Source organism: Lepisma saccharinum, chromosome 27 (assembly GCF_977018435.1).
Source record: "Lepisma saccharinum chromosome 27, izLepSacc3.1, whole genome shotgun sequence".
In the NCBI taxonomy this organism is placed as follows: Eukaryota; Metazoa; Arthropoda; class Insecta; order Zygentoma; family Lepismatidae; genus Lepisma; species Lepisma saccharinum.
In genome coordinates, this window is record NC_139255.1 from 57,505,920 (window position 1) to 57,518,969 (window position 13,050).

At 42.6% G+C, this 13,050-nt stretch overlaps 1 protein-coding gene across 8 annotated transcripts in view; it reads left to right on the forward strand.

Annotated features, from left to right (window-relative positions):
• The window catches only part of Fak (protein tyrosine kinase 2 Fak), a 211,903-nt gene that overhangs the window by 71,204 nt on the left and 127,649 nt on the right, over positions 1-13,050 (forward strand). Inside the window, exon 1 of one of the 8 annotated variants that reach the window (XM_083113125.1) lies at positions 349-482. The exons of 3 other annotated variants lie outside the window; for them this stretch is intronic. Coding sequence is in view for 4 of the 5 variants with exons in the window: in XM_083113118.1 (XP_082969244.1) it covers positions 5,439-5,608 (170 nt within the window). In the remaining variant the exon portion in view is untranslated. Of the gene's footprint in view, positions 1-348; positions 483-5,212; positions 5,609-13,050 lie in introns of those variants that run through there. 4 more of the 8 variants (XM_083113118.1, XM_083113119.1, XM_083113120.1 and 1 more) reach the window with 4 other exon arrangements.

Below are 13,050 nucleotides of genomic sequence, written 5' to 3' on the forward strand. Positions count from 1 at the left end.
GGAACTCCAAGTAGAACTGCTGCAGTATTTAAAAAAAGGGACTGATAACAACTGCTGAAAGAATGATGCAATTCTGTCTGTTTTGATTCTGTGTGTGAACCGGTGAAAGTTCAAACGGAAAGAGTAATGTTATTGAATAGTTTATGTGCTCCGAAGCAGCATGTTTTGCCAGCAGTAAGTGTCAAAGCAGAAAAGCTGAGGAGGAGCAAACACGTGACGTTTATTCGTGTGTGACGTGGACGCTGATAAGAGCAGATAATGGATAAGGAGTATCAGTCACTGTCTACTCACGACTGCCCCTTAGCATTGACATTAATGAGTAACAGGCACGGATACGTTCTGCTCGAAGTTCCTTTCTCGGATTCCGATTTATCGCTTTACGAAGAGGATGGAGTGAGCCACGGAAGGTGGAGGAGAGCATTGTTATATTGTTTCTTGCCCGTGGGACGATGGGTGGAAGACTGCTACCCGCAATCGTACAGGTATTGTGTCTTTTCTTCTGCGCTTTCATTCGTTAAGTTGAATTTTCAGTGACTTTGAGTTATGTTTTTATAGTGTGTGAAGCTGTTAAGCCTCGTCTAGTTCGCTGCACTTTTTTGGTTACACTAGCCGGTCCCTGTGGCGGAGTGGTTAGTACATCGCGCTACGACGCCAAGGGTTCGAATCTCGGCCTGGGCATGGATGTTTGTGAGTGTCCATTCATCACATCACTCATCCATATCTTCGCATATTAGTGGCACAAGAAGGGAAGTAAAATAAATCAAATCAAATCTATTCCTCTACTTCATTGATTTGCTGTCAAGTAGCGTATTTGCTGTCTGCGCCGTTTGCACTACGTTCTTGGGCGGTGTAATATGTGGTGCCTTATCAAACGAACGTTTAAAGCAGCAAACAGGCATTTGTTGAATCTTCTAAACTTGAACACCGCTATTCGTCTACTTCGTTAAACGTCAGTTCCTTAGGGAGAGAGACGAAATTTGCACCAACCTGACACCGGTATACACCTGCACTACACCTAATGTGAAAAAGTGCAACGAACCAGACGGGGCTGTTATCATATGTTGGGTCAAGTTGGGGAATACACGGAGCCTCCCCGATGGCGTAGTTTAGCCATTCGATCCACGGTGGAGGCACACGACATTTGGTTTGGGTTTTGTTATTTTTTACTTTCTGCCACTTTTGGCTAATCGCGACAATGAGGATGAGTGACGATTGGATGAATGGACATTCACAAATAACAGTATTCCCAGGCCGCCGAGATTCGAACCCGGAAACTCCTGGCGTAGCTCACTGTGCTGACCATTCCCCCACGGAGCTTGGCTCCAATTGAACTGTATGTCCAATCCCGATTAGCCTATCTGAGCATAAGTGGACTTGAAACAAATGTTGGGTAAACTTTGAGGAATAAGCAGCTGTAAACAGAGGTAGAAAAGTACAGGGTTCCCAGTCGCCATGACACCTGAACATTGAAATTCAGTTGTGAAAAAATATATTTCTTTAATATTTCGAGTTCGCATATGGGAATTTCCATTGCATTTTTCAAAAGCAAGAACGATTAAAGTGTGTGTGTTCTTTTGTTTGTGTTTTTTCTGTATCATTCAATCAGAACAATAAACTTGCAATTTTTTCACTGTTTCTAGCCGAATTGTTAAAATCTTTGGCGATAGGGTATAGTCAGTCATACATTAGAATGTATTGTTTAGGTTATTCATGCTGTTACCACTTGAGCCTCCTTTAGTAATTTCACACTGGCGCAAGAATTAATTACTTTTAATCCAGTCTTGTATTAATTAATAAATTAAATGGTTTAAGATAACTTTTCAAAATATGTAGCTTTATCTTAATTGGATTCATGGCTTTCTTGCTCGTAATTGAAGAAAGAAAAACAGCTGTCTTCTGAGAAAAAAAGTGGGTGGAGCTTGATTAGTTTTAGTTTTTTCTAACTCTGGCCGTAAGTGTAGTGCTATGACATACATAAAAAATAGCAACTATGTATTATAAACACCGGGCCTCCTCCAGTGGCACAGTAGTTGCGCTGTCACCTTGTAATCAAGCGATCTATGTTGGATCCCCGTTGAAGCACATTTAGGATCCCACTTTAAATTGTAGGCCCACACACAAAGAAACAGATTTGTATGAATTAGCTTTTGTTGTTGTTGTTTTTGGTAACCATAAAGAAAGCATGACGACTAATACAATTTGGGGTGTAAGGGGTGACCTTCCACGTAGTACACCCAAATGTCAACCTCACTTCCACGTTAGTGCACCCTGGACTGAAGACTAACGAGGCTCTGGCGACTGGCCCCATGACCAGTATAATTTTGTTTGTATTGTCCTGTTCTTTTGTCCTTATGTGTGCTGAGTGCCCCTTTACAGCCTCAGCTTTTAACTGAAGTCAGAACATTTTAAGATTTTTAATGCAACGTTAGAGTTGTTGTATGTAAAGGTAAGGGGTTGACCCCCGTATAATGTGAAGGGAGCAAAATAGCCTAAGTGCTGACGCTCCCAAAATTTTAAATTCAAATTCAAAATTCAAATTCAGACTAATACAATTTGCTTCTAGTAAACAATCCATTTCTTTTCCACCTATTTAAACATATAATTGGTTACTTCAAACTTTTTCCCTGTCATTGCATACGGGGTATTTTTTATTGTTATTCTTCTAACGCACCATTTCCTTCTGTTGGCAGAGGAGAATATCATCTCGAAGTCACATGATGTTAGTGGGAAGCTGCGATCTGTGATGTAGAATACCCGGGAACGCCCCCTAACTGCTGACCGCTGACTAAGGCCGGCAATTGTCATTCAAATCTGTTCCATTTGCATAATTTGTTGTAGCCATGTTTGACGTGATACCGACTGTGGCAGTGAGGTTCAGAATTCGACAAGGTAATATTCCAGATGCAGGGACGTATTTATGGGGGGTCAAGGTGGTCCGGACCCCTCCAGAAAGACTTACCAATATGAAATTAAATAATAAAAATGTACTTGTAGCATTTATTGTATAATTTCCGCCGAACTTATTGGAAGACAAGGATCATACGGCTTTCAATGACAGTACCAAGGAAGATTCATAGACACTACGACTTATAATAAAATGCATAAAGTATTAACCAGGACTTTACTTATCAACTTGATGTAGCATCCAGTTTTTGTTATTGAATGGATATTCAATTCTTTATCTCTTTGACATTAATTTCCTTTCCAGGACAGATGTTTTTATACAAATTTTGGGGATCTTTACTACACGCAATCTACACTCTAAAGAATATCCAAGTGAGTTTACACCAAGAGTAGTGTTCACAGAACACTACAGAATTGGCGTAGTTTAACACCATTTTTGGTGCTCTGTTACACCATTTGACGTCACACCTTACCAAGTATGAAGACATTTAACGCCCGATTAGGTGTAGTGCTACACCAATTACGGTGGTACACCACTTTTGGTGGTAACTCAGTTGGCATATTTTTTAGAGTGTAGGTAATGAATACGTGCTGTTACATTTATATTCGTATACCGTATTTTTTTGCCTGTTCATGGAATAATAACAATGCAGTATTTATTAATTTATGTATTATGAATAGGCCTATTAATTATATTAACGTATTATTTCAAACATTTATAGGGAGCCGGCCCTTGTGGCGGAGCGGTTAGCACATCGCGCCACGACGCCAAGGGTTCTGGGTTCGAATCCCGGCCTGGACATGGATGTTTGTGAGTGTCCATTCATCAGTTTCATTATATCATCACTCATCCCCATCTTCGCAAATTAGCCAAAACTGTAAAATAAAGTAAATCAAAATGAAATTTTAAAAAATCAACTCAAAAGTCAACCTCACTTCGACTGCTTCTTGCAGGCTAACGGGGGTCCTGCGTGTGGTCCTACGGCCAGTATAATCCTCTGTAGGATTGGGTGTGGTGTTGTTCTGTGTTTGTCCTTGTGTGTGCTAAGTGCCCCTTTACAGCCTCAGATTTTAGCCTAGGTAAGGATATTTTAGTTTGGGCAGACAGTAAAATTTTAGATCTTGTTAGTAGTGAATGAGTCAATTAGTTTTCAAAATTGAGTAAGGTAGTTTTTAAGAGGCATTTTCTTTTATTTTTAGGGGTTTGCCCTAAATTTTGTTCTAGGTAACTGACGGGCCGAAATAGCATATGTACTGAAGTTCACATAATATTGAAATTAATCAATCAATTAAACATTTATGTTATCATTACTGAGACACTTGTTTGGGACCCACTCAGAAGTATTTTTCTAGATAGGTGCCTGTCCAAAGATACTGATTGCAGTAGATTATGTATCTCGTGTAGGAGATGGCATCCTAGAAATTATACTTCCCGTGAAGGAGAGAAACTTATAAATTACCGTGGTGTTATCCTTGTTGGTTGATCTGACACCGTCTACTTCTTTCCACGTTTAGTGGCAAGGCATGGCTCTGTTCAACTAAATATACCCCCAGGAAGACAATTCCTTTGTTCCCATGTAAATATCCTCCCGTGCCGCGATTCATCTCTGCGTGTGTACACTTCCGTCCGAAGGGACGACTTTTTGCCCCCAATCTGATCCCAGAAGCCCGGAACGGCGATAGGAAAGGCTGCGTTTTGTTATGACTCGAGGAACGTGGAATGCTGGGATGGGTTGCCCAGAGCAAGAGCAAGATTACGGACCACTTTCGATGTGGTGTGATGGGTGCGCCCACACCCTTGAGTCGAGAGCGGAGGCAGCGGTCGTTTTCCCGCTCGCACCAGTCTTCTGGAGGAGGTCGGCAGACGCGCACCAACAGTGTCAGCAAGGAAGTTCTCGGGGATAGCGAAAGTGCTGCCGTGTGGTGTTGAACAGAAGTGCTGACGTGCAAAAATGTCCGTGTCGATTTTTTCCAGCGATGGTTCCAATCTGCATTCTGTGGTAGCGTGTGTCCAATCGTTTCAGAAACTTGTCTGAATTTGGCAAGAGCAATATCAGTGGATTAGCCATTTTGACACTCCTGAGCTGTCATTTCTTCAAGTCTGAGACTATCTGTTTGTCCCTTGTGTCTGATAGACCGTTTTATTTACTCCGTTTGCTTGGTTGGTATTACTAGATTGCTGCGAGTCATAAACGAGTGTGGAACTTCTGACGCCTTTCTTCTCTGAACTTAAAACATTGTGTACCTGTCTCTAACGTGAGACCATTGCATCGGTTCCCCTTCCTATTTGATGAACGTGATCGGCATTCCCTTTTAACTCGCCGTCCTTATCCTTGCCGCTTTGGAAAGTGGAGGCTTGAATGGGTCACGTGACTTTCATTGAAGGCAACGGCGAGGCGCGACCTTCTTTGTGGAACAAACCTCGGCCTACCTGTTTCCCCGTTGACGACGTTGCCTCTTGTGTTGCGAGGATGATCGCTTCGCTGCGGGGATATCGACGAACGCAAATCGAATAAGTGTGGCCTCCCATCGTCATGCTGGAAACTGTGAAGAGGAATGCGGCGGATGAGTCGAAAGGTCAGAATCTCGGTAAACTTTTGTGTGCCTTCGAGTGCATGGAGGAGGACAGACACTGGTACTTCGACCAACCACCGTTCGTTATCAGTCGTCCCGTGTTGTACAACAAGGATATCAACGGGATCAGGTTAGTGGTCTAGGTTTTGTTTGCTGTTTGTTCTCGATCACCGAATGAACCAGAGTTAACAACACTCGCTGTACGTGCTTGCTTTGCTGTCGTACATATGAAGATTCCCTCCTGTAAATGCAAGTGGCAGCTGGAATTTGAATAAAAATGGTATATTTTTGGGTCCAAGGTTCGATACCCGGTGGAGGCGCATAGTGATTCGGATCCCAGTTGAAACTGTAGGTCCAATCCCAATTAGCCTTTCTGTGCATAAAGTGACTTAAAAGACCAGCTCAATCAATCAATTAATTGTGCCACTTTTGGCTAATCGCGCAGTTGAGGATGAATGATGATACGATGAAAGTGACGAAAGGACACTCACAAACACCCAGGCCGGGATTCGAACCCGGCACTCCTGGAATCGTAGCGCGCTGTACTAAACACTGCCACGGAGGCTGGCCTACCGAATTTGACTTGAGAAATTTAGTTATGTCATCATTATAAATGTATCTGGCTTAAGCAGCTTGTTGCGCCTCCCCGATAGCGTACATGTAACGTGGTCGCAATGTAATCAAGGAGCTCCTAATGGGAGGTACATGGTGGTTCGGATCCCACTTTAAACTGTATTTCCAGTCCCGATTCGTCTTAGTGTGCATACAATGGACTTAAAATACAAACTCAATCATCAAGAAGCCTTTTTGCTTGGTAAAAGTATTGCAGCTAATTCCACCGACAAAGGTTAACCGGTATGGTAATTGTGTTGACCTCCTTGGCAGTCTAGATGAGTTCCTGGTTCGAGACTCGGTGGTTTCGTGCTTTTATTCAATCCCATCTACCAACTGAGCATAAACATTATTGGATTTCGACCTGTATCAGAGGGATCTTCGTGGCATGTAAGATCCAAAAGCGTTCCTTTCTGAGTTTCGGAACCTTCAGTTAGAATTTCAAGGTTAATTCGGCCTTGTTTTTTTATATATTAAAAAAGCCTATACACCTGAGATGTCAATATTAGAGAAGGCTGCATGTCTTCTCGAGTACCTCTAAATCAGACTTTTAGAGAGGAGGATATGCAGTTAGAAAGACAAGATTTGATGACGGACACGTGAGGAGACAGACCTTTGTAAAATCGACTTTGGTAAACTCCAATGTGGGATATTTAAAAAGTGTGTCTACACAAAAAGTACTTTAGCCGACCTGCGTTGCTGAGTGGTTATCACCGCTACGACGCTAGGGGTCCCGGGTTCTTCCCGGTTTGTGTATGGTGTCCTTTGTGAATGTCCCTTCATCAAAATAATGATGTAAGCACTCAGCCACGGCCTCCCCGATGACGCAGTGGTAACGTCGTCGCATTGTAATCAAGGGGTCCCGTCCACATCTTCGAGATTAGCAGAAGTGACAGAAAAGCGAAGTAGAAAATTAAAATGATACCAAACCAAAAGTAATTTACACTTTTATTACTAGGGCATACCAAGCTGATACCCACCTGATTGTTTATAGATAAGTAACATACTTTGATTATCGTATGGCAAAGCTCGGACTCATAATTATTCTTGGAAGTTACAAGAGCGTCCTTGGTAATTTTTAACGTAACCCAATCTACGTCACAGGCGAAGCATTCCAAGCCCTGATTGAACCACCTGTTATGCACCCACCTTGGCTTTTACGATTTCATTCATAAATTATGCCATTCACTATTTCTTTTCCCCCCACGTGTTCCAAGCTGGGCAGGCATTCATTGCCGTTTCACTTTCGGCTTTATTAAATGTGCATGCAAATGTTCTTTTATTGAGCGGCGGTCTCGCAGGAGCACTATATATGGTGGCAGGCGCTTCACCGAAAGCCCCAATAAAACGCGCTGCGAATGGCCCGTCGTCGGCTTCTCGAAACTTGTTAAACGGGCGGCTGGACTTTGTTCTAAAATTCCAATTTTCCGACCCAGCCCAACGCTCGGACGGGGAGTGACGTAAGTGATGAGGCGTGGAAGGTTGCAGAATACATGTTTCTGGGTCGTTGCTTGTTTTTGGCGATGGGCTGCCGTGTGTATGGGGAGATGTCAAATGGTACCACCACTTTCTCTTTATGCTTAAATGGGTGTATTTTACTAATGGTTCAAGTGTTGGTAAAAGGAATCGTTTATCGACCTTGTTCACCTCGGAAGTCGAGCTCTGCTGGACTTCTTGGGAAAATATTCAAGTTCCCAAATAGACATGCTGATATTGTAACCTATTTTTTTGTAATTTGGTTTATTTTACTTCACATATCTACCACTTTTGAGTGATCGCGAAGATGAGGATGCGAGATTATACGATGAAATTCATGAAGGGGACCCACAAATAAGACCCATGCTCAGGCCGGGATCCGAACCCGGGACCCCTGGCCTGCTGTGCTAATCACTCCGCCACGGAGGTCGTCTCTCCGGTATATATATATATAATATCTTATAGAGCATTTTTAGGAGAATCTTGATTTATTTTGTACACCCTCTTGTGTGTCGTCATAGACCTGTAGTCTATTGCGAATGCCTAGACAACGGAGCGTGCAATCTATGTGTACTCTCTTCTGAATTCTCTAGATCTTTTCGCACGAGATGACTTGTCTACATATCAGGAACCAACGGCAGTTTGTGGCAGAGAAAATTACATCCATATTTACCCATACGTATTAGAAACCCCATTTTGTAATAGGTATGTGTAACTATTGATCTAATTTACTCTATAATTACCCCATTTATTTACTCCTATCCTTTAACCTAATTCAGAGCCGCCAGCCATGCTGTCAGGAACTACAAAACGTAGAAAAATAAAAACTTAATCCTTGGCGCTACAGTCGTGAAGGACCTTGGCCTCCTTCAAAACCAGCTTACATTCTTCTCTATTCTCTGCTTTCCTTCTCCAGCTTCTACTAAATCTTCTTCTACATCGTCATTTCATCTCTTGGTCTTCTTTTTTTACTCCCTTCTCATCAAGCCTAGATACTCTTCCTCTTCCAATGTCCATGCATGTCCTAACCATCTTCTTCGTCCTGTGTCAGTTTCCGTCACAATATGCAGTACCTGAAGTGGAAAGTGTCAACTTGGAGTGGGGGTGTTTGGTCACTCCTTACTGACACTGAGTACCGACGATATCTAGATCTTTGTACAGATCCAGCAGTTCTGTATTTGGTCCTCTTCTCCACTTTCCATTTTCTCTAACTGCTCACAAAACTTTGAAGGATCAATATGGCGGGCTAATTAACGAAAAGATACCTCGGGGCCTTGGCCGAGGACAGTAAACATAGTTGATGTAATTCGACATTGATAATAGTCAAGCTGAAATGAAGTTTAGGAAAGAAGAACAGGATATATCCATTAAGAATTGCACTATTATAAGATAGAAGAGTGGTTCTTGTGGTCCGGAGAATATGAGCGATTAGGGAATGCATGGTGAGAACTACGCACCCACACATGGGAACTAACTTCTGTCAGTTGACAAAGTTCACATTAGTATCTTCGATATACAGGGTGTACCAAAAGTGCCATTACCTCCCCCCCCCTTTGAATTGTAGACAAACCTGCAAAATGTTATTTTAACAGCATGCGTATGATGAGAGGATGGTATACCATTTACTACAGAGGATCTGTATGCACACCGCCGTTTTCATGGCACAGTATTATTCGCCTCCAAGTGCGATGTGAAATCCTCCGTAACATGGCTGGCGTGAGGGAAGCAAACGCACTGCGAACAGCTTCTTGAAGTTCCCCAGTTGTCTGATAACGATTATGGGCGACTTTCTGTTTGATGTGTCCCCATAGCGCATTATCACAAGATGTCAGATTTGGTCTTTGAGGTAGCCATGTTAGAGGTGCTGGTAAATTTGCCGATCCTCGTCCAATCCATTTGTCTCTGAACACATCATTGAGGTATTCTCTTAAAATGGCCACCTGAAATCCAGATCTGACATCTTATGTTACGGAGGATTTAACATCGCACCTGGAGGCGAATAATACTGTGCAATGAAAATGGCGGTGTGCACACAGATCCTCGGGAGTAAATGGTGGTCATTGGTCTGATTTAATGGTATACCATCCTCACATCATACGCATGCTGTTAAATTAACATTTTGCAGGTTTGTCTACAATTGAAGGGGGGGTAATGGGACTTTTGGTACACCCTGTATATGCCTGCACCAGGTATCAAACCCGGGATCTCTCAATTACAAGGCGACAGCTTCTATATACATATAATCAGTATCGTCTGTTCCTGGTTAGGAGCTGTGTTGGTCCAGTCGGCAGGTCGTGTGGCTGACACGCGGGAGATCCAGGTTCGATTCCCGAGTTGGAGGATCTGAGATGGAGAATCGTACCGGCAATGGCTTAATACAGCGGCTCTGGGGCTCACCCGGTGTCAAAATCAATGGGTACCTGAGTGGAAGACTGTCTTCACGTGAATGCTGATCGCATCATCTCCAATATAGCCGAAATCGAGAATGCGTGGTGTCTTATCTCCACACCCCTGTGTGCCTACACGGCACGATGCAATCACAGGTGATATTTTTATCGTTTTGACCACGTGTTTGGTCAAATGCAAAATTGCGGGCCGTATACCTTCAACGGGAGTCGATCCCTAGACGTTCTTGTCTGCACGGCATCGGACACGCCGTCAGTAAGGAGCTCAGCACGACAGATGACTTTGGGGAGACTGGAGTGAGGGTTCTTTTCTGTGAATTTTTGCATGACGCGACGTGCGGCTAGTGAATCATGATTCCTTGTAGACAGTTTCAGCTGCCGTTGCATGAGTTTTTGGCAAGGGGTGCGACATTAATTTAAGAATTTCCTACGACGCTTCTTTTTTGGAGTTAGCTATTACTATTGCTCTGCTTTAATTTTTTCCGTGTTTTGTGTCTTTGATCTTTCCGAAAACGATTATCGTGAAGAGAACGCTTCACAATCCCTTATCAGCCAGGAACAGTCGATGTAATGAATCATCTTCCCTGATAACATTATCACTTTACGGATATACGATTTCTGGCAATATTCAAAAAATCTAATGAAACTTTGACACGTTTTCCAAGTTTCTGTTACCTATTCAGGATGCTCGTGCAACTAACCGGACATCAACACTTTCTCGTCTCGATTTTACAGTTGTGTCTCGGTCTTGTGTTGTGTTTCGGTGAGCTCCGGCTCAGAAATAGGTGTTTCTTTATGCACGCCCTTTCATAAATTTTAGCTAGACATCACTTAGTCAACCACCATGGCGGAGTGGTTAGCACATCGCGCTAAAAAGCCAGAGTCCCGGGTTCGAATCCTGGCCTGGCCATGAGTGTTCTTTGTGAGTATCCCTTCATTCATTTCGTCATATCACTAATCCTCATCGTGGCGATTAGCCAGAAGTGTCAGAAAAGCAAAGTAAAATAAGGCAAACCAATCCTTCAGTTGCCTCGGTGGAGTGCGTTGAGTGCTGGGCCGACGGTGCCAGGTTCGAGTCCTAGCGTGGTCATGGGTGCTCCATTGTGAATACACTTCATCAGTTTCATCTGTATCTCATTCATGTTGTGAAGACGCATAATGGTTCGGATCCCAGTACAGACTGTATGTCCAGTCCCGATTAGCCTTTCTGTGCATAAGAATGAAAAATCTCAACAACAAAACTCATCATTCATCTTCATCACGAGTACCGTAAATAAACGGAAAAGCGATGCAAAAATGCAAATTCTCACTCGCCCTTGTCGTTACGATTAAGCCGGAGAGACAAAAAGCGACGTAAAAAAAGTTCAGTCACAGAGAAAACAGATTTGTTTAGATTAAAAAGAAACACGTTTGCTTACTCTTTGTAGTAATCGTAAAAAAAAATGGATAGGATAACCTTTACTAACTTCAGTAAACGGAAGCAAATGTGAACGATTACTAAAAGAATTTGATTTTGCTGAACAATCATTTGATTCTCGACTCTATCTAAACAAATATTTAGTCAGAGAAGCTATATTGAGTTATCTAAAGCAAACTTTTTCCCTCTGTGTACATTTTTTTTATGCGAAAAGATTGGCAAGATCACATGCTTACCCTTTCGTGCGAATTTTCAAGTGGAAATGGTTAGGATTTTAAAGTGTGTAAAGGTGATGAAACTGAGGGTAATGCTGCTGTTTGGTTATTTCTCGAAAGGTTTGTTGAATTCTGCAAACACAACACAATGCCGCAACTGGTTGACCTTCAGCGCAAAGGTTGCCTCATTCATCCAGGCAAGAGCATTGACGAACGGCATTCCCGGTGGGCGAACTCGTTCTCGCACCTCTGCATACCTCGAGCGGAGGTCCCTGCGAGCTTCATCTGCATATGCACGCCCATCGAAAGGTACTTCTGACATAACGCAGAAAAGTTGTCTTCTGCCCTGCGCCGAATTATGGTTGGAAGATGCTTTCTTCTAACGCTAATATGCCTGTTTCTATGTTGCCACAGGTCGTACAGCAGCGATGATATTCGTTCTCTCTCTATCAATCTCTTACGAGAGAGAGAGAGAGAGAGAGAGAGAGAGAGAGAGAGAGAGAGAGAGAGAGAGAGAGAGGCCTCCTCGATGGCCCAGTGGTAGCGTCGTCGCCTTGTAATCAAGGGGTCCCGGGTTCGATACCCGGTGGAGGCACATAGTGGTTCGGATTCCACTTTAAACTGTAGGTGCAATCCCGATTAGCCTTTCTGTGCGTAAAGTGGACTTAAAATACTAAATCAAACACAAACGAGAGAGAGAGAGAAAAGAGAAGAACAGAGATACAGAGAGATAGAGAATAACAGAGAGATCGAAAGATAGAGATAGAGAGAAAAGAGAAGAACAGATAGATAGAAAAGAGAAAATCAGATAGAGAGACAAAAGAGAAAACAGAGAAAGAGAGAAAAGCAACGAACAGATAGAGTTCGAGAGAAAATAGAACAAATAGATATCAAGGGAAAATAGAAGAACAGATAGAGATCGAGAGAAAATAGAAGAACAGATAGAGATCGAGAGAAAAAAGAAGAACACATAGAGATTGAGAGATAAGAGAAGAACAAATAGAGATCGAGATAAAAGAACAGATAGAGCTAGAGAGAAAAGAGAAAAACAAATAGAGATCTAGAGAAAAGAGAACAGATATGGAGAAAAAGGAGGAAATCAGATAGAGAGAGATAAGAACACACAAACAGAAAGAGAGAAGAACACAGAGGGAAAGATAAGAATGAGGAGGGATAAAGGAAAGAGCAGTACAGAGAGAGGTGAAGAATATGAGTTTCCCTCTTTCTCTCTACCTTTGTCAGTCACCGGAATTTCATAGGCGGCGTTGAGAAATTTTGCGTAGGCAGTGTCAATGTTTTCTTTCCATGTACTTGGAATTTCCTTTTTTTTTTAAGTAGGGCCAAAGATTAGATTGTAAACCCCCTTCAAATCTCCCGCTCAGGCGCGGAGTAATAAAAGTGATTTACTTTTACTTGAAAAATCGTGCAGTAAAAGATGTAAATCTAA